The 21286-nt window shown below is 51.8% G+C and overlaps 4 protein-coding genes across 10 annotated transcripts in view; 2 read left to right on the top strand and 2 right to left on the bottom strand.

Moving 5' to 3' along the window:
* Nucleotides 1–21286, top strand: part of LOC311188230 (class I histocompatibility antigen, Gogo-OKO alpha chain-like) — a gene marked incomplete at both ends in the record, with an annotated part of 867329 nt that overhangs the window by 172850 nt on the left and 673193 nt on the right. The window lies entirely within an intron of this gene.
* On the top strand, nt 4253–7572 carry TUBB (tubulin beta class I; the record flags this gene model as incomplete). 2 transcript variants are annotated; one of them, XM_084228977.1, is made up of 5 exons in its annotated part: nt 4253–4309; nt 5662–5770; nt 6017–6127; nt 6343–6434; nt 7041–7572. In XM_084228977.1, the coding sequence occupies 5 exons, from the start codon at nt 4253–4255 to the stop codon at nt 7398–7400; spliced, it is 729 nt and encodes a 242-aa protein (XP_084085103.1). In that variant the 3' UTR covers nt 7401–7572. The 2 variants fall into 2 exon arrangements, with proteins under 2 accessions (XP_084085103.1, XP_084085102.1); XM_084228976.1 differs by having other exon boundaries at nt 5662–5838; nt 5968–6127; nt 6343–7572.
* Nucleotides 9594–18865, bottom strand: FLOT1 (flotillin 1; the record flags this gene model as incomplete). Of its 6 annotated transcripts, none has more annotated exons than XM_084228987.1 (12): nt 9594–9623; nt 10507–10671; nt 10904–11041; nt 11159–11204; nt 11385–11566; nt 17052–17204; nt 17402–17497; nt 17596–17715; nt 17846–17989; nt 18237–18327; nt 18408–18483; nt 18763–18865. In XM_084228987.1, 12 exons carry the CDS (start codon nt 18803–18805, stop codon nt 9594–9596), a joined length of 1284 nt encoding a protein of 427 aa, XP_084085113.1. The 6 variants fall into 6 exon arrangements, with proteins under 6 accessions (XP_084085113.1, XP_084085110.1, XP_084085109.1 ...); XM_084228984.1 differs by having other exon boundaries at nt 11165–11204; nt 18763–18805; XM_084228983.1 differs by having other exon boundaries at nt 17849–17989; nt 18763–18805.
* On the bottom strand, nt 20363–20930 carry IER3 (immediate early response 3; the record flags this gene model as incomplete). The annotated part of the gene is made up of 2 exons (XM_084229010.1): nt 20363–20623; nt 20721–20930. 2 exons carry the CDS (start codon nt 20928–20930, stop codon nt 20363–20365), a joined length of 471 nt encoding a protein of 156 aa, XP_084085136.1.

Raw genomic sequence — 21286 nt, 5'->3', positions numbered from 1 at the left:
GGTCCTCATTCTCTATTTTTTAGATGCTGACTTGCAACTCACTAATTTGATTTAACTCTCCGCCACGGGGTTGCAACCTGCACCATTTCAAAGGGAGCTAGCATTTGCCAAGAATCAACTATGTGTCAAGCATAGTAGCCTCTGAGGTAGGTAATAAGGAATTAAGGCAAAAACTATTATATAGCATAGAGGGCTAAGTGGAAAGGATAGGAATAAAGGTGGTTCTGGCTGCAAAGTCCATGGTTTTATACTTTAGTAGATCATGTTAGTGTGAGTAAAAAAAATTGGAAAGAAATGTAACAGCCGAGATATACAGAGGTTTGTTGTGCCAAGCAGTGTTCTATTATTTTATACTAACTCATTTAATTGTCTCAAGAATCATGTAAAGTTCTATTATTATCTCCCATTTCTCAGAAAAGAAGCTGTCACAAAGACAGGTTAAGGAACTTGTCCCAAATCACCCAGATAATATTTCTCCTGTTTGCTGTATTTTAATTTTTCATGCCTAGACTCCAGCAATATATGAACCCCTTTCCCTCAAGCCTATGGTTCAGCTACATGGATCTTCCCAATCTCTGAGCATACTGCCCCTGTTGTCCCCCACATCTGCATTCTTTAGAATATCTTGGAGCTTCGCTTCTAGTTTTCTGACCCAACTCTTACCCATCCTTTACATTCTGTTCAAACGTCACTTCCTCAGCAAAGCCTTCCCTGGAGTCTTCCCCGCTTCCCGCGTGTCCACATGCTCCACAGTGGTCAGTGGACTTGGACCTAACACTTCTCATCCTACTGTAAACATACTTTTCCGTTTGTGCCCCGCCCCCGTCCTGCCCCGCCCTCTCCCCCCCCGCCCCCCGCAGACCAGCAGAACTCTTATTTCCCTTCAAATCCATCATGCAGATTCAAAGGTAGTTATGGTGCACCTGCTACGAAGTACTTGGGCTGCATTCACGAACCGAACATAAGATTAACGGTGCCTTCCAGAGTGTTACATCACCGAGTCTACTGATGAGAAGCACAAACGAAAGGAGATGAAAAGTCAAAATAGCACGGACTTCACTCCGATGCTACCCTAGAGAGTGACGGGTGACAGGCGGGGAAAGCAGGACGCCTCCTCTAGAGACAGGACCAACGCCGTCCTTATGCCTGCAGAACTCAGGGGTGTCCCTGACCCCTCGCTTCAATTCAGTGGGCCACCATCTTTGATCCCCACCTCAGGGGGTCCCTCCTGGCCCAACGTCTCCCAATGTCTTCATACCTAAACTCGGGAAGGGGAGTCAAGTAAGGGCCGGTATTATAATTCGAACAGCAAATTTCCAAATCTCCTCCGCCCAGTCGCCTCTAGGGCACGCCCCTCCCGCCCTCCCGGAGAACCAAGATGGCACCCGGGGAGACGTGGGCGAGGTCCCCCAGAACTCACCTACTTTGAGTCCCCCCGCGCGCCACCAGTAACGGCCGCAATCGGCGGCGCGAGTGCGAAGCCCGAAGGAGCCTATGTGCTGATTGGTTGCCGCTACTGTCTCTCAAAGCCTCGCTGCACGTTGATTGATCAACCCGCCGGTAGTTAAAGTCCCTCCCCCTTCCGGACCCGCCCCTTAAAACTCAAAGGGGCGGTGCCTCTGGGGAGTCTAAGAACGGTTGAGTGAGGCGGTAATCCGAGGGCGCCGTAAACGCGCAGATAACGCGTTCCCATTGGGCAGCTCCGAGGGACGACCCACCGCCTTCACCACACACCGCCCACTTCCCGCGCAGTTTCCAAACCGCGACCATAGAGTTTGGTTGCCCGCGGCGGATAGAGGGGCTTACCATTGTCATCGCGCGAAGCATTTCGCGCGGCCAGAGCGCCCTTCCTCAGTCCTCCCAGATATGGTGGCCGCTGACTCAGGAGAAATGAAACTGGGTTGCGGATTGCAGTCGTGGCTGGAGGCTGCAGTTTGGAGAATATCCTGTAGGTGTGGTGAGGACTTACTGTAATGGATGGTCCTTTTGATTTGGCCTGTTCAGTGCAAGTCATGTAATTGCTTCCCTGAGAATACACCCCTGATGGACATTTTGAGATCTGATGCAAAAATCCCTTGGCGAACAAGAACTGTTTTGCTAACTCCCTTAAAGGTTGACTGTAGAAGTGACCTTGCATTCGTTATCTCACTGCATCCCCACCACAATAATCAGATGGGCAGAAGTAGATTTTACGGAGGGAATTGAAGTTCTGCGAGATTAAATGACTCGCCTAGGTGCCTACATGTAAGGGAGGGACAAATTGGAACAACTTTCATTCTAAATTCTGAACTCTTTCCGCTACCACAATACAACTGCTACATTACGAATGTCTCAAACATAAGGCGTTTGATTTTACATTGGTAGAGGGATCTTAAACAACTTGTGTTTCTTTAGGTGACGGCTGTAGTGCAAGGAAGAGCACAGTGCAGGATCTCTATGACCCAAGCAGAAGGGTGAAGGAGGAGAGTCCTGGAGCCCTCGGTGGCTTTTTCAGTCTTTATTTTACATTTTACCAGGTACACGGCAGGCAGGCGTGCCAGGGTGCCAGGAAGCTGGCAAGCCCCCTAGCTCCCAGCGAATCTTCACTTTTTCAGGGCTCTCTGGTGTTCGCTCGTGGCTTTTTCTCTCTCTTCTCCTTTTCTTCTGGTCTCACACTTGTTCCCTTCTGGTGGTTCTGCTCCTTCCGCGTCCCTTTACGCAGATCTTATGAGCCCAGTCTCTCAGCCCAAATGTACCCACCTACATAGGCCCACATCCTACTCCAGGTGCTCACCATCAGGCATGCATAAAGGACCGCAGGGATCCATCATCAATGCTAATGGCCCGAGGCAGAAAAGCCTGACAATTATTTACCCTACACTGGAAATGTGTGTTGAATTCGGTATGAATAACTATGACCTTGCTATCACATGTCCTCTGTTATAGGGCTTACAACACTGTTACAATCCTCACTAAATTGCAATTCCCTAAAAGGAATTCTTAATCCTTTTGTATCCCTAGCTTGTGGTTTGTTGGATACTTAGTATCTACCAAATGATTAATCCCTGAGAAGAAGCATGCCACTCAGATTTAAATCCATCCGATTTCCTCACATCAACCAGTCTTTTATTTCAATCCAGGGGACTCTTGAAAGGTTACAGTAGTCAGCCATTTATTTGGTCAGTAAATCAGTGAATTAAAAACCAGACTTCATCAAAGTGTCTAAAGGCAAGCTGGAAAGACTGAAATTCTACAAGGATCTCACGCCATAGTTTTATTTGGCAAGACCACAGTGTCTTCAATGCTGCTTTAAGGCCCACATCTACATGGAGGGAGACGTCTAGTCTCACAAACTGCAGATCTCAGCTCATCTAAACCACTTTTCCACTTTTTTGGGGGGAGGGGTGTCGAGAACTTATCATCCAGACAATTACTTCTTTATCCTGAAAAGCCCTTTACTGAGATTTTGTTTCTCTTTCTAAACATTTTCATGAGGAAAACTCCCAAAGAAATAAGGGGCAACCCCCTCCTCCCAGAGGTATCTGGGGGAGCAGCAGCTTACTGGAGTTCATGCTTTGGGTCGCCAAAGGGCCAGTCCTTAGCTAGCAGAGCAGGGTGCCACCTCGCTCCTGGATTTCGCTGAGCTAAGCAATCCAGTCTTTTCCCAACAGCTCCCGCTGCGGGGAGCTCTCAGGGCGTGCCCACACCACTTTCCAACGCCGGGCACCCCGAGATTCCCAATTCCTGGACTCCCGAAAACGAATCATTTTTTCGTACAAAAACTGGAGCACAGAGAAAAGAAATCTCGAGTAAGGTCATTTTTCATAAAAAACCCACAAAACCCAAAAACCTGTACCCACCCATTCATCCCTTCATTTTGCAGCGTGGACAACAATAGACGACTACAACTCCCAGAGAGCAGTGCGGCTTTCGCCCGGAGCAGAGACCAATGGCCGAGTAATGCAGGACAGGCGTCGACTAATCAGGACCTGCCTCGCCGAGGCTTTGTCTTCCGACCGCGGCGCTGGGCGCTTTCTCCCGCCTCCCCGCCCGGCGCACGCGCGCCCCGCCCTGCCCGCCTCCTCCCGCGCCCTCCCCTCTCCTTTCTCCCTCTCAGAACCTTCCTGCCGCCGCGTTCGGACCTCGCTGCTCCAGCCTCCGGGGTCCCAGCCTTCCAGACTGCGACCAGCAGCAGCGAAAAAATATTACATAGCGTTCTCTTGCCCCGTGTACACCTCGAGGCGAGCACAAAAATTAAAGTAAATTTTGAACCATGAGGGAAATCGTGCACATCCAGGCCGGTCAGTGTGGCAACCAGATCGGTGCCAAGGTAAGGATTTTAAACCCCTTCTTTCGTCTGTTTCTTTTGAGAAGAAATAATCAGGTAAATTATAAAGGATGGTTGTGGGGCATTTGCACTGTCCATCCTTAGTCTAGGTTTGCCCAAAAAAGTTATATATGTATAATGCACAATTATCGCTAGATACTTTTTGAAAAATAGGGTATTATTTTTCTTGCTGGCTCATTTTGGAGAAGCTATTAGCAATACCCTTCAGGTTTGGGGGGGACGAGAGGACCGAGATTCTGTAAGATTTCACTTAAAGGGGATCTCCTAACGGTCCAAAGACCGGACAGGGAGGGAGATGCGCAAACGGCCCGAAACAAAGCGAGGCGGTTTTTCCCTTGTGCATCCCCCTTGGCAGCATTTCGTGGGGCGAAAACTAGGGGGAAGGGGCGAGGCTGGACCCGCAGCTGCAGAAAGGCGGGATCCAAAGATGGGGGGCGCGATGCGCCGGGGTGGGCTGCACTGCTCTCTACCTTGCACAAAAAGATCGAGTCCCGAGGCGTGGACCCGCAGTTTTTCGTGGGTGGAAGGTTAGTATATGCTGGATTAATTTCACTTTTTATTTCCCCTTAAAAAGATCGCCCCCCTTTGAGGGCTTGAGCAGATATTGAGGATAAACGGGGGCCTTTGAAGCCAGCCTCAGGACGGAGTGGTAAAGCAAGGGGGCGAAAAGCTAGCAAGGGAATGAAATTCTGGGGCCAAGGGGTTTTTTGATTTTTTTTTTTTTTTTTTTTTTTTTTTTTTGGCGCGCGCGGTTACAGTGTAGCGGGGGTGGGGCGGGGAGGAAGTGCGGCGGCTAGGTTGTAGCAGAAGGGCGGCCCCCCTGCGGGGGCGGAGTTCGGGCGCCCGGGGCGCGTCTGGACAATGCGGCCCTCCGGGCGGGCGGGGGCGCCCCGCCGAGCCCCGCCCTTAGCGCGCGGAATTCGCGCCTCGGCCCCGCCCGCGCGCTTCGTTCCCTTTGTCGGAGGCGCGTTTTGCGCATGCGCCGCGGTCACGTGGCAGGGCGGGGGCGTGGTCTACTGCGGCAGCGGAAGTGCTCCCGGGTCCCTTTGTGCGAGGCTTGTAGGGGCGGTGCCCGGTGTGGGGGTGGTGCCCGGTGTGGGGGCGGGCCTGCGCTTATCGCCCGGGTGGGCCGCCTCCACCCGTCCCGCGCCTGCGAGCCTGCGGCCGACCCTCCCCGCCGCATGGCGCCTCACATGAGGGGCGAGGGGCGTCTAGGGAAGGGCGTGGCAGGCAGCTAGAGGTGACCCCGGGCCCTAGAACAGGGCCTCCCACCGGCGTGTCGTTAAAATGGCTGGGATCTGAGCTGTCGCGAACTCTTTTCTCTCCCCCCGCAGTTCTGGGAGGTGATCAGTGATGAACATGGCATCGACCCCACCGGCACCTACCACGGGGACAGCGACCTGCAGCTGGACCGCATCTCCGTGTACTATAATGAAGCCACAGGTGAGGGCAGGTGCCGGAAGTACGGGTCCCATTCGTCTCCCACTTACCTGCAGCCTGGTCTCTGGGGAGTAGGCCCTCTTCCCTTTGAATGAATTCATCCTTTGCCTTTAGAGCCCTTGATTTCCCACCGAGGCCAAAAAGGTAGCTCTGCTGCCACCTGGTGGCAGCGCCTGGAATCACAGTTCCTTGTCCCTATCAGTCCCAATGTATTTACCTCACCTGCCAATTTTCACTCCTTTCCTGTAGGTGGCAAATATGTTCCTCGTGCTATCTTGGTGGATTTAGAACCTGGGACCATGGATTCTGTTCGCTCAGGTCCTTTTGGCCAGATCTTCAGACCAGACAACTTTGTTTTTGGTGAGTTATACAGGTATTTGCAGATACTGCCAAGTATAATTTTTTGGGTGCAAAGAAGCAGCAAGAGTTGCTGATATGAGCTCTTATACAAGGCTGTGTTCTGAAATCACCAATGGAGGGTGGAAATGCAGTGACTGCTTTAGTAGTGGAGGGTAGAATGTGGTCACTTATCTTCCAAAGTTTACTAATTTAGCTTACTTCTGACCCCGTTCTAGGTCAGTCTGGGGCAGGCAACAACTGGGCCAAGGGCCACTATACAGAGGGGGCCGAACTGGTGGACTCGGTCCTGGATGTTGTACGGAAGGAGGCAGAGAGCTGTGACTGCCTGCAGGGCTTCCAGCTGACGCACTCGCTGGGCGGGGGCACGGGTTCTGGAATGGGCACCTTGCTCATCAGCAAGATCCGAGAAGAGTATCCTGACCGCATCATGAACACCTTCAGTGTGGTGCCTTCACCCAAAGTGTCCGACACTGTGGTTGAGCCCTATAACGCCACCCTCTCCGTCCATCAGTTAGTAGAGAATACCGATGAGACCTACTGCATTGACAACGAGGCCCTTTATGACATCTGCTTCCGCACCCTCAAGCTGACCACACCAACCTATGGGGACCTGAACCACCTCGTCTCAGCTACCATGAGTGGTGTCACCACCTGCCTCCGCTTCCCTGGCCAGCTCAATGCTGACCTTCGCAAGCTGGCAGTCAACATGGTGCCCTTTCCACGTCTCCACTTCTTCATGCCTGGCTTCGCTCCTCTGACCAGCCGCGGAAGCCAGCAGTACCGGGCCCTCACTGTGCCTGAACTCACCCAGCAAGTGTTCGACGCCAAGAATATGATGGCTGCCTGTGACCCCCGCCATGGCCGCTACCTGACCGTGGCTGCTGTCTTCCGTGGGCGGATGTCCATGAAGGAGGTAGATGAGCAGATGCTTAATGTGCAGAACAAGAATAGCAGCTACTTCGTAGAATGGATCCCCAACAACGTCAAGACAGCCGTCTGCGACATCCCTCCCCGTGGCCTCAAGATGGCAGTCACCTTCATCGGCAACAGCACAGCCATCCAGGAGCTCTTCAAGCGCATCTCAGAGCAGTTCACAGCCATGTTCCGCCGGAAGGCCTTCCTCCACTGGTACACAGGTGAGGGCATGGACGAGATGGAGTTCACCGAGGCCGAGAGCAACATGAATGACCTGGTCTCCGAGTACCAGCAGTACCAGGATGCCACCGCGGAAGAGGAAGAAGATTTCGGTGAGGAGGCTGAAGAAGAGGCCTAAGGCAGGCAGCGCCTCATCACCTCAGGCTTCTCAGTTCCCTCAGCCTTCTTCAACTGCCCCTTTTCTTTCTCAGATTTTGCTTTTTCTGCCTCTACTTTTTTCTTTTTGGGGGGGTTCTGAAACAGTGCCTGGCACATTATAGGCGCTCAATAAATATTTGTTGTTTGTTGAATGTCTCCTCTCTCTTTCCACTCTGGGAAACCTAGATATCTGCCATTCTGGGTGACCCTGTATTTCCTCCTAGTGCCCACTCTCATCTGTCCAGTTCATATTTTCCTCTATTTTCAAGATAATTCTCCCAGAAGCTGGGCATCTTCTGAATCCCATGTAGAACAATGTGCTGAGCTGGCCACCATCCTAAGGTCCATGTGGTAGCCACAGGGGAGGGAAACCAGGCCACTTTGATGGCTCTGAAGGAGGGGGGGGGATGGTTTGGGCTGTTGAAATGCTAATTTCCAGGTATTTTACTTGCTCCTCTCTGTGTTGGAGGAGGTGTTAAACAGTATTATCTCCATTTTCAGTTCCCCTTTATGCTCTATTTCAAGCTGTTTCCTTTGCAGGAATCTGCTCCACTGTCAGGTGGGATTCATCCCACTCCCACTATACTTCCCTCACACATTGGGTTTCTTTTCCCATGGTTGAAGAAAAGGATCAGGAGGAAGAGACCACCTTGGTCCTTAGGCTTCCAGAAAGGCCCTTCTTATCCCCATCTTTTTCTTACCCAGAAAAAGATGCCGGCCCTGCTGTGTGTGTATGTATATACATATGTGGAAGGGTGGGTACTGCCACCTGCATGTTTCAGTCACTCCCCAGAGGAGAGGGGACAGGAGACCCTCCCATCTTTGCCAACATCTCATCTCCTTTGCTATTGCCTTTTTCTCCCTACCTTTGGTTTTGTCTTATTCTACACTTCAAATTTCTATTTTGTGTTGAACTTGCTGCTTTTTTTCATATTGAAAAGATGACATTGCCCCAAGAGCCAAAAATAAATGGGAATTGAAAAAAGGACACGAGGTGTGTGCTCATTGAGGGAAAGCTCTCGCCGGTGGAGGCATGGGGTCAAGTTCAGTTACACACGGATTGCTCTCCATTAACTCCAAAAGATCCTTAATGCTTATTTGATCCATGTCATACTTGAATCCCTGGTAGCCAAAGCTCCCCCTAGTCCCCATTAGTTCCAGGCTTAATAATGGGTAGCAGGCTCACACAGACCATCTGAGGATAAAAATGGAGATACCAATACATGTCCAATAGCGCATAGATGGCTCCTAGACCAACAGCCTCTGTGCCCCCCAGGCCTCTATAAGGATGCAAATTCCCTGGCCTACCAAATGTGCTGCACCATCATCAGACTGGGCCACAGCACTATCCTAGGAGCGTGTCAGGGAAATCTCATGAGTGCAGGGTTGAACACTTTCGCTGGACCATTTCCAATGCACAGCAGGTCCGGGGCCCTTCTGGTTGTGTGTTGCGTTTTCTGGAATCCTGTGGTTTTGTCACCTAAGCAAAGCTAGTTGGTGATGGCACTTCCTGGACCCATTCTGACAATGGCTTCATCCAGTATGTCCTAAAGTACTACAAAGTCAAGAGTCGACTTCCCTTGGCCATATTTCCAGTAAATCTAGGGAAGAATGCAATTCTCAACATTCTTCCATTTCAGCATGCTTTCCTGACTATAACCAACTTTGGGGAGGAATTACTTTCAACTCTTAATAGTGTACAGTAACTTATCTTTCTCCCTTTCTAAAAAGCCCGTTGAAGGCAAGGGAGCAAGCTACATTTAGTGTTCAGTTTAAATGAGTTCTGTTTTATTAAATTAATTGTATTTAAAGTAATAGTACTTAACAGCAGTTGGACAAAGTTGAAAACTTCCAGGCCATCCATCAGTCTTGGCCAGGAAAGAATTCTAGACATAAGGCTCAGTCTATTTTAACTAGGAGGTTAAATAAGTTGGGGGTGGGGTACAAGTCAAGGCTGGACTGGACCTCTGGGGGACTGGCAGTCTTGGCAATGTGGGGTTGAGAAGGGGAATAATCCCTTCCCGGCAAGGCACAGGCTATTTGGCAAGGAGATGGGAAAGGGAGGGTGCAACCCCATTGTCAAAGGTCATGCTCAGGGAGGCCAGTTGAAGTGCATGCAATACAAGGACCATTCAGGCAACTTGAACATGAGGCGAGGTATTGAAGCGTGTATTCAGGCTGTCCGTAGAGGCTTGTGGTTTACCTGGCAAAAAGAACAGTGTATGACCTTGGGAACCAGGTACCCTGCTCTCCCAGGCCCTGTTTGAAACACATGTGCTCCCAGGAGTCATCTGCTTGTTTCTGGCACCCTACCTCATCCCCTTTGACCAAGCAGTCATTAGCACTCATAACAGCAAACCACTGAAAGGGTTGGAGGGGCCAGGGCCCCGCTCCAACCAGCCTTCAGCACCCAATCTTTCTCCAGGAGGACTCAAGGAACAGGGCTTGAAAGTTACCAATATGGTTCAATGCTTTTATCTATATATACATATTTTTACTAACCATTACTACTAAGTGCCAGGTATTCTTCTAAACACTTTGCTAATGTTTACTCAGTTAATCCCCTTAACCACTCAACAGGTTACTTAACTACAAACCCAATTTTAAGGTGAGGAAATAGGTTCAAAGAAATTGCTAACATGTCTGAGGTCACATGCAAGGAAGCTAAGATTCGCATCAGAACAATCTGGCTCTAGACCCTGATCTCTGACCTCTGCTGTAATAAACAGGCACCAAAAAAGGCAATGATAGGTTTTGGAATTGTCAACAAGTTGCAACTGGTTCCTGTGCTAGTGTGACAAGGAGCACAGCTCCAGTCAGTGGTATGTCTGAAGTCTAGCTGCCCCAGCTATGTGGCACAGGGGAAGTGAGTTTCTTTGTAAAATACTCTGTATCCCAAGGGCAGTTTGATTTAAAAAAATATTCCTTACCCATCTGTGTAGAAGCTTAATACTGTGGCACACAGCAAGCAACTCATCTTCGGAGGCCTACAGGCTCTCTGGGCACAGGTTCAGCCTAGGCCTGCTATCTCCATGCCACAGGGATGCAAAACTACTCACAGTGTCCACCAGCCTCAGGAGCCTCACCTGGGAGATGCTGATGCCTGTGAGTCTCTCCACACTCTCTGGCAGGCGGGTCAGGATGTCCAGCACTTCCCCAGTCACTTTGGCAGCTCCCACGGTCCCATTTCCACTGGACACCAGTGTAATCTTATTGGCTGAGGTCAAGGGACCACTGATTTCCTCTGCCACCTGGTAGGAGAGAGGCCCACTCAGCGCTTTGGGTCTGACCACACCCTCCGCAAAAGCCTTACCCAGGGTTTTGAGCCCCTTGTCTTACTGGTGGTTCCTCCTCATTTTGGTCACTGCTTTAGAATTCCCTCCACTAATGTATGGTCCCAAGCTTGGTTCTCCCTAAGCACCTTATTAGCCTGGTGCCTCAATTCCTGGTTCTGACCCTCCTGGTGCCCATACACCCCCAGACCTGGGGCAGCTTCTCCAGCAGCATGTCCAGCTGAGCAGCCTCCTGGTACATCTGGAAGGCTTCTGCCTTCTTGGCCATCTGCTCCGCCTCCGCCCGGGCGCGGGCCCCTATGGCAAAGGCCTCCGCCTCCCCGCGCATCTGGGGAGGGTACAGGATACTTGTGGTACTGACTGGCAACAGAAAAGGACCAGAAACCCCAGTTCAAGCAGAAACAGCCCCCCTTAATAAGCCTGCAGGAGCCCCCTCCAAACTCACCCGCACAGACTCGGCTTCTGCCTCTGCCTGCATAATCAGCTGGGACCTGAGCAGAAAAGAGAAGAGGAGGGAGGGCTGCGGAGGGGCTCCTGCTCCTGGGAGAAAGAGGTCCCCGCTCTGGGGTGCAACAAGCGTTCCATAGAAATCCAGGTAGTGAAGCCTCAGCTCTTTATCTGGGTGTGCCCACTTGGTGAAGGGCCAGAGGAGAGCTGGAAGGGGGCCTTACTTCTCCGCCTCTGCTAGGCGCTCTAGTTTATAGCGCTCAGCTTCTGCCGGCTTCCGAACTCGGGCCTCCAGTTCCTTCTCCCTGCGGGCAATCTCCTGCTCCTGCACCGCCACCTGCTGGGCCCGCTCCACCACCTGCACCTGTACCCGCTGTTCCTCGATCTGCTGCTTCGTCTTGGCCACCTGGGGAGAGGGGACACTCAGAGTTAAGCTGAAATACAAGCACACTGGAACCAGGCAGAAGCCAAGCCCAGGGCACCAGGGTAGGGTACAATAGAATAGGTACAAGAAATGAAATGGGAAAGTAGGGGTGAGGGCTCTGGGGTGAGGGAATCCAGTGAAGTTCATTTTCCCAGCACAGATCCAAGGCATGGTCTAGAACCTCCTGAATCAGCATCCACATTATCCCCAGGGAGCCTTAGCATCTTCTGGGTAGGGCTGGGCCCAGTCCCTGTTCTTGCTCAAGCTAGGTGCAGTTTCTCCGCCTGAATTTGCCCACCTCATCTCCCTGTGGCGTACGGGGTCCTCTTCCCAATTCACTTGCTCAGATTCACTTCTATCTGCACTGCCGTGGTTACCAGGGCGCAAGCTACTGGCATTGCAGCCTCAAGAACTGCTGTACCCACCCCCCCAAATTTGCTCTCCCGGGGTTGGGGAAGTATAACTTTTTTATTTTTTATCATAGTACAACTTCAAAAGAAAAAAGTAAACACTTATGTAGGGTAAGTAAAATTATCAGGCTTTTCTGCCCTCCTGCCATTAGAGTAAATGCATGCCTGACGGCAGACACCTGGAGTAGGGTGTGGGCATACGGAGGTGGGTACACCTGGGCTGAGACTGGGCTTAAAAGGGCGGCATCGCGGGGATGCCAGCAGAGCAGAGTAGAACCATGAGAAGAAGAGAATGAGAGCAGCACCAGCAGGGAAGCAGAGGCCATGAGAGAACGCCCGAGAGCTCAGAGGAAGTGAAGACTTGCTGGAGGCTAGGAGGCCTGCCAGCCCCCTGGAACCCCTGCCTGCCGTGTACCCGGTAAATCCCCATAAAAGCCTGCAAAAGCCACCCAGGGCTCCAGGACTCTCCTTTACCCCGTCTGCTCAGGTCGTAGAGATCCTGCACTGTGCCCATCCTGCCGCTACAACCTATTTCCTCCAACCTACTTCCCTTTCCCAGAAAGGATCACTGTGATCACCTTCTCATGTGTCCTCCTGGGGATATCCTAAGCATCAACAAGAAAAGGTATATATAGGATTCCCTTTATTTAGGCAGACTTCATTTCTAATTTCTTGTAGGAAGAATACAATTACCAGAAAGCTCTTGCAAAGATGTTGGTGAGGAGAGGTTCTGGCAGGACACGCCTCTTTTTTGTCTGTTACTCTGGCCCAGCTACACACTGCCATGCCTGTGGGTCTCAGCAGCACCAGAACTGGCTCCATCTACTTCAGCGGAAGGTGCTGTGGATGTGACACCTTGCTGTCTTTTACACTGAAATTTCAAACCAGTTTCAAAGTGGACTAGTAGCTCTCCCCCCCAGTTTGTAGGGTGACCTTTCCTTGTTGGCTTCCTTTCTCTCTCTTCTTGAGACCCATCTTTCTATGTGGGAAATAACATTTTCTGAGATTTTTACCTCTCAGATCTTTATTCTGCCTTTCTATTTGACACGTAGGTTAAGAACCATTAACTATTCTACATTAGAATTAATTTTCCAGCAGAATTTTGAAGGCAATACTCCATAGTCTTCCAGTTTCTTAAGAAACCTGGTCATTTTGATGCCTGACCCTTTGTTGTAAGATGTTTTTTTTTTTCTCTGCAGAAGGTTCCAGATCTTTTCTTTGTCCTCAGTGTTAAATTTTGGTGATATTTCATGGTAGATGTTTTTCATTCATTGTGCTGGGCACTTGGTGGACACCTTCAGAACAGATAAACATTTTTAAAATTTTTTAATTGACTTCTTCCCATTTTCTTTGTTCTGTTGGCTCTCCTGGAAAGGCCTCTAATAATCTTTTCTAATTTTTTCCCATCTGTTTTGTTCTATTTTCTGGGAAATGTCTTAGAATTTTTCTTCCAAAGTGATCTTTTTTTCTGTGCCATGTTATTAATTTCCAAGAGTTCTTTGTTTTCTGTACCATGTCCTGATTTCCTGTATGTGAATTCTTTTTATCTCACCAAGGATATTACTTTTTTTAGATCTGTTTTTAATGTTTGAATAGTAGGTATCCTTTGACTTGCTTTGCTCTGTTTGTGGTTTTGGTCTTTGTCTCCTTATTGCAGGATTCCCTCTTCTATCAGGTAATCCTGGGTTGTCTGCTTAGTCAAGAAGGTCTAAAATGCTGAAAGGAAGCCTAGCTGACCTTGAGTTTCACTATAGAGTGGTCTGGGCAGGAACCCCTGATCTGGCAACTCCCAGTCTTTTGGATGGGGCATGTTCCCCGGAGCTGCCTTCTGATGCCTTCTTTGGAAGGTGCAGGTTCTGGGTGCTGAGTGGGAGGCCATCAGCATTCAGTAGGCATGCAGCTACTTCATATACTTGTAAGGTTCCAGGTGCTCAACTGTGCTGACTGGTCCTAAGTCACATCTTCTGGCTTACTCATCAGATAATAAACCTCCAGAAGCCCACTGGGGCCAATAAGGGATCATTACCCAGAGCAAGGAGCCAGAGGGGGATGACAGAGAAATCACTTTTCACCTGTTTCTCTTTATGTTGGCGGTCTTCATCACAGAGACAGAGGCCCCTGGTGCTGCTGGCTCTGAGTCTCAAATCATTCCATTCCTTCCCCCTCTGCAATTTTGGGTTCAGCTGTCTCAGATTTTCTTAGTCAACTACCACGGCTTTCCAGTTTCCAAAATAATGCTGTTTCTGTTCCTTCTGTTCTTATTCTTGCCATGTTCTTTTCCCCTAATTACTTTGTAGGTATAATGAGGTTTTAGGTTCTCCAATAGCTTTCCATTTGCTTTGAATCCCTCTCTAAGTCTCTATCATGACCATTCAAACCCTATGTGCCCTGCCCTGCCACCTCTCTTTACTCACGGCACACCAGCCACACCAGATCAGAAACCTTTTTTGTTCCTGGGACATGCCAAGCTCCGTCCTATCCTGGGGCCTTTATACCTGCTGCCTGGCCACTAGCCACACGTGGCTATGAGAATGTAAATTCATTAAGATCAAATAAAATTGAACACTCAGTTCCTCAGTCATACTAGCTACATTTCACGTGCTCAACATCACAGCACGGCCAGTCATGTGCCACATACATCTTTCTCATCTCCAGCTTTTATTTCCTATATCAATTCTTCACAGCAATTCCTCTGACCACCCACTGAACTGATAGAGTCCTCCCTCACTGTTTTTCACATCGCCCTGTTTGTTTCCTTCATAGCGCTTAAACATGATAATTAGCACCTATAAAGGTTATTTACTTGCATTAGTTGTTATGAGGTAAGTGCCACAATGTAAGTGCCACAAGGACAGGAATCTTTTGTCTCATTATAGGGTAAATGATTGTCAGCTTTTCTGCCCTCCTGCCACTAGGATTGATGATGGATCCCTGCAGTCCTGAATGCATGCCTGATGGTGGGCACCTGGAGTGGGGTGTGGACATGCGTAGGGGGGTCCACCTGGGCTGAGACTGGGCCTATAAGGGTGGTGTCACAGGGGAACAGAACAAGCAGGAAGAGAACCAGGAGAACAAGCGAGAGAGCGGAACGGAACCAGCAGAAGGGAGAGAATGAGACCACAACAGACCAGGGAGCCTAGAAAGAGTGAGGATTAGCCGGGGACTGGGAGGCCTGCCAGCCTCCTGGCCTCCCCGGCACCTCTACCTGCTGTGTACCTGGTAAAATGTCAATAAAAGCCTGAAAAAGTCACCGAGGGCTCCAGGACTCTCCTCCTTTACCCATCTGTCCAATCATAGAGTTCCTGCCCTGTGCCCTTCCTGGCACTATACTAATTCTCATTTATATCCTCCCATCCAAAACAGTGTCTGGTGCAGGGTAGGCACTTAATAGGTCTTTGGTAAAGGAATCCTTATTTCCCAATTACTTAGCACAGAGTCTGGCACAAAACGAGGAACTGATCAAAGTGGAACAGAGGGCAAAGCAGTCTAGTCCTTCAATATACAGACCAGAAAAGCCATGTTTAGAAGGTCAAGCACCTTACCCAAGTCCCACCCACAGTATTCATGCTTCTCAAACTCTGACGTGCACATGAACACCTAAAGCTCTTGTTAAGATGCAGATTCTGATTCAGTTAAGCCAGCTGCAACCTGAGATTCTGTACTTTTTTTTTTTGGGGGTGGGGGGTGGGACCCTCCCCGGGTGGCCAGGAAACCAACCAGCGCTGCAGAGGCTGTGGGCAGTCTCGCAGGCCAGAGCTCAACCAGGCCAGAGCTCAACCGCTGCGCCACCAGGGGAGGCCCTAGAGATTCTGTATTTCTAATGAGCTTCCTGGTGATGCGGTGCTGCTGGGAGGCAGACCACGCCCTGAGTAGCACAGCGCCAGCCACACTCAATTACCTGTCAAGACACCAGGACTTTAACATCAAAACTAAAGAGGTCTGCATCTCATGTTTGCAGCCCGTACCAACTCTTGACAAATGAATTTCAAAATATTGCTATCCTTTGGGTAAGGTCTCATAGTCCTTTTTTTGATTCTCATTATTTGTGAACAGTGACTTAGCAACACTTATTTGATTCCTGGGGGGAATACAAGGTCAGTTCCTGTGAGCTTCTGACCACAACATGTTCACCAACAGAACAATCTATAACCTTATTTTATGTGCGTATTTCTGTATATACACCTTATGTAATACATAGTGCTGACTTGATGACATTAAACTCATAACTAAGAGCACTATTCATGACTGAGGGAGCTTAGCTAACACACATACTCTCTCCACAAGGCACATCACAGCCACCGAGGAATACCAGACAGCACTATGGTACTATGCTTGGGAATTATTTTAAACAGTTTAAAAAAAAAAAAAAAGCATAGTTTTCAGTAGGAGCGCTGAAACAAGAAAACGTCTTGTTCAACCTCAACTGGAAACTGTATCAATTTTTTCCTCACTCCATGCTTGACTGATACTTGTTGAGATATCTCAAAAAGTCCTACTGATATGAGTTACCAATAAGTTTTAGCAAGTGGGGGAATTATCAAATACAGAACCCACAAATAGGGAGCCCCCCTCACTCTTGCCCCCCAACCAATTATCAAACGCTGCTCATGTCTCACTTTGCAGGTTCAGATACCTGATCCATGATTTTTTCTTGGATCACTAGGGCTCCCGCTAGCCCCTGCAGTGCCCTGTGCAAATTAGAAAAAGGCGCCCCTTTCCCTGGGTGGACCCAGAGACCCATGCCAGTCTGGCAAACAGAATATGGGCTGGATCTTGGCTTTGGTTTACCCCCATATGGGTGCCCTGTATAACTTGCCCCCAAACACATGACCAGTCCTATTGATCATGTTGCTTCTCAGCCTTTTCTTTGACCTCAGTGGGAACATTTAGGTCTTTAAATCTTCCCTTTTGGAGGAGTTGGTCAAAAATTAAGAGCAAGAATCAGGGGATCAGAGTTAGACCATGAGAAAGAGCGGTGGCCTGAGATGTAGGGTCCTAGAGGGGTGGAGGGAGGGCAAAGTCAAGCCTGGCCATTGGTTCAGTGGGGTGGCTCTGACCTGAAGCTGATAGGCCAGGTCTGCCTGTGCTCGGCGGGTGTTGACCTCAATGTCATATGCAGCCTTCTTCAGCTCATAGTCCCTCTGAGCCTTGGCCATCTCGATCTCACTCAGGTATTGTGCAGACACCTTTTCCTGCTTGGCTTTGGCCTCCTGTCCAAGTAGAGGTCAGGTAAGGTCAGTGTAGGAAGATGAAGGCTGAAGGAGTCTGGTCCCCACAGGTTCCCCAGCCCTGGCCTCATCGATTTCCTCTGCCAACCAGCTCCACCAGCCCCTACTCAATTAAGCCCCTTCTGTTCCCTCTCCCACAGGCACCCCATGACATCCAAGTGACCCCCTGTCTCTCTCACACGGATCCCAGCATCTCTCTTGGCCTCTGCTTCCCCAATCCGAGCATCCTTTTGGACTTGAGCTGTTCGAGCTTTTCCCAAGGAGTGCAAGTAGTCCTGTGGGAGAGAAGCAGAAATCAGAGTCCTCGAGAAGGTGGGTGCAGCTAAGAGGTAGGAGCAGGGAAGCCGAGAGAGTATCAACTGCCTAGGTTTACCTGATCATCGTGAATGTCCTTCAGGGTGTAGCTAACCACGCTGATCCCCATATTGACCAGGTCTGAGGAGGCTACTTTGAAAACTTGCTCTGAGAATTTCTGCCTGTCCTTATAGATTTCCTAGGATAACAGAATGGTGGGAATGAAGAACTTAAGCTTTGAGATCCTCTGGCTTTCAAGCCTAGCTCTGTCCTCAGGTCCACCTCATTCTGGCATCCCTTCCAGATCTTCCCCTGTCCTGCACACCCACCTCCACAGTCATGTGGGCCATGATAGCCCTCTGGTGGCCCTCCAGTGTCTCAAGTGCAATGTGGGCAATCTCGGCCTCTGTCTTCCCCAGGAACATCTGGCAGGCAGCTGCCAGCATCTCCTTGTTCTGCCCCTGGATTTTCACCTGCAGCCAGAATAAGATAGGGAGGTGTGGCTGGAGGTCTCAGAAGCCAGAGAAGAAACAGAGAAGGGAGGAGGCATCAAGTGTTTTTTTGAGGGGGGGGGGTTTGTCCCAGGAGAAGGTGAGAATAAAAGAGAAATTTCTCTGCAGACAGAGATTGGGAAGGCCATGGGCAGAAGATTCTTAATGTCTGGGAAGAGAGAAGGTGACAGGGGAATGGACTTCATGGGAAAGGCTCTGAAAGCCTCACCTGGGCAATGCCAGTGACTGAGATGGGGACCCCGTGGCGAGTGTAAACCTTTTCACTCTTGACATTGAGGGTCAGTGTGTTGAGAGAGATCCTAGAGAAAAAAGAAGGGGTTGGATAGTGAGATGAAATAGAAAACTGGGGATTCCCTTCCATGGTTCTCTTCCTACCCACCTCTGGATTTGCTGGATGCAGGGCAGGACAAAAACACGACCTCCAGCCACCATAACTGGGGGGCTCCGGCAGAAACCTGCAAGGTGAGGGGGCAGTGAGCTGCCATGGCCAAGGCAGAGCTGGACTGTGGAAGGCTGAAGAAGTGGAGTGGGTTGGGGAGCAATCCTGAGGAAATCTGGGCGCTGGAAGGAAGGCACTTTGGGTCCTGAAAGGGTAGCGGCTGGGAATCACATGGGGGTGGCTCGCGGCCATGGGGGCGGGGCAAAAGACAGCGCTGGGGAGTAGGTAGAGGAGGAGGAAGGAGCAGGCTGGAGGGGTGTGGGGGTTCTGCGGCTGAGAAGAGAACAGTACTTACCCGAGACCACCATAGCCTCATTTGGGCCACAGGTGAAAAACATGGCTCAGGTAGGAGCTGGAGAGGGAGAGAAAGCCTTTGTGGAAGAGGAAGGGGCGCTGTGGAGCCCACAGGAGAGAATCCTTTCACTTTCCCGTCAGTCCCGCCCAGTCTGCGGACACCAAGGCCCAGCGCCTTCCGCATCCACATGTGCGCTTCGGCCTTTCCAGGTGCAATAATGCAGATTCCCAGAGACTCCCGGCCCTCAGGCAGGGCGGTTTCCCCCTTCTGGGATACAGCTCTGCGTCTAGAGGCCCCACACCTTGCGCCACCTTCCCGCTTCTCCGCAGCCTGTCTCCTGCCCCCCTCGGCCACCTACCTTCGCGACGCGGAGGGACAGGGTCTTGGGACCAGGGGGACGCGCAGGGGAGCCGCGAGCCCAGCAGGGGCCACTCGAGCACCGCCTTCCCGAAAGCCGGTTCGCACCCGCGCCCGCCACTCGACCGCACCCTGTTGCGGACACCGACGCGACCCCGCCCCCCGCGGCGGACCAATCCCGCCCCCTCGACCCGCCTCTTTCCCGGCAGGCCCCGCTCGGGTCCGCAGCCCGCCAGGCCCGGGTGCGCTTAGCGGAGCGCGCGCGGGGGCCCGCTGGGTGCCTCCTCGCCCCTCCCCGCGCCCCCGCCCCCCGCGCGGAGCCCCGCCCGGGCCGCCGCACACCCCGCCCCGGGCCGCGGGACGTGACCTCCGCGGGCCCGGCGCCTCCGTGGGAGGGAGGTTGCTTCATTTCGGGTTGGCCCCGCGCTTACTAACTGGGAAAACCGCAGACTCGCCGCCAACGACTGCATCCGGCCCCCGGATGCTGGGTTCCGGGGCTGGGGGCCCCTCCCGCCCGTCCTTGGGGCGCCAAGGCTGGAATGGGGAATCGCCGCTCGCAAAGATACACTCAGATGATTGTTAAAAGTAAATCGAGTTTATTTGTGTTCACAGAACATACCGGGCGACCCTACAGCCGCCCTAGACAGCCCGCCAGCCCTCCACTCCGCAGCCACTGCTCGGGGGCAACTTCGAGGAACTCGAGTCCAAGGATCTGATTCCCAAAGTCGCCGACGTCTCAGCAGACCCGCGGAGCTGGGATGCTGGAGGACCGAGAGCGTCAGCCCCAAGACCTACGACCCGCCACCGACCGTGACTCCCAGCCCGGGCGCCCCCTCGGACCTGGGCACCCCTTCTGTTCCCCCTCGTTTCCAGGCGCCCTCCCTCCACCTCGCCCACAAAGCTCAATAAATAACAAGCGATCCGTGTCGACAGAGAGGAGCACCTCTCGCACCACTGCATAAGTTAAAATAAATATTACATACACCCCTCCATCAACTAGGGGGTGTACATAAATACGTTTAAATATTAATTAGGAGCAATGAGAATAAGTTAAAGCCGCCTCCTGCCCCGCCGGCTCGGCCCTGGCGCGGGTGCTGGTCTCCCGGCGCCGCCGGCGTCTTCCCTGTAGTGTTCTGAGTTGGAGTTGCCTCGGCCGTCCCAGTTTGGGATACGCTCTCGCGCACCAGGTACGCCTGGTGGTTCTTTGTTTCAGATTCTTTTTGGGGAGAGTGAGGAGGTACGGTTAGAAGGCGGCCGGGTGTTGCTGGAGGAAAGTGCTGAGGTCCAGAGAGTAGTCCGAGGGCTCCGAGGTCAGATTGAGCGGCTCAAAGACGGGGGGCAGTGGGGTGGGCTCTGGGGTCGCCGCGCTGGGGTCGTCTTCCCCGGCCAGAGGCGCCGGCACACCTTCTTCAGCCATCAGGATCTGGCAGAAGACGATGGTAAGCAGGATAAAGAGGAGCCTTCTGGCGGGGTTCGGATCCTCGGCAGGCAGCTGGCGCCGCACCTGAGGGGAGACAAAGAAGGAAAAGGGTCAGCTCGACGGCCCGGAGTCGCTCGCTCCCCGCGCCCTGCTCGCGGCTGCCCACTTTGGCGACACTCACCACTCGTGGGTAGAGGACCCGACGACTGCGCTTGCGGTGCCCGCGAGAGATGCTGGGGCGCGCGGTGGGGGCCCTCGCCGGCTCCGGGAGAGGGTCGAACGTGAAGATCTCGGGACCGGAGCCCCTCCGGGATCCCGGGCTGTTGGAGGGGACGGGGGTCGGGGCCTGCAGGACAGTCATAGTTGGGAGGGAGCTTCGAGAGTGACACATCGTGCGCTGAGCAGAGAGGAAGGTCAAGTGCAAGCGGGAGCTGAGCTGGACTGGGCTACTTAAGCGCGCGGAAAACTGGGCGGACCCTTCTCAGCTCCACCCACTGGGAGCGGCCGGCCAAAACCGGCTGGAAATTCCAGATTAAGCAAAGGAAGGGCATGGAGAATTGGTCTAAGCCACTCTGGGCACCCGAGTTTGTGCTGTGAGGGTGTTGTGAGCTGTGAGTGGGGCTAGCACTTTTTGGGACAGGTGACAGCACAAGAGGGCAGAGTCAATATAAGGGAGACTTCAGCCACAGGCCACATGCTGGGGAGGTAGGGGTCTTACATAAGGAGGTCTGCTGGCCCTGTTACAAT

Source organism: Talpa europaea (genome assembly GCF_964194135.1).
Source record: "Talpa europaea genome assembly, chromosome: 2".
In the NCBI taxonomy this organism is placed as follows: domain Eukaryota; kingdom Metazoa; phylum Chordata; class Mammalia; order Eulipotyphla; family Talpidae; genus Talpa; species Talpa europaea.
Note: the sequence above shows the minus strand (reverse complement) of the source record. Positions and strands in the feature narration are given on the sequence as shown.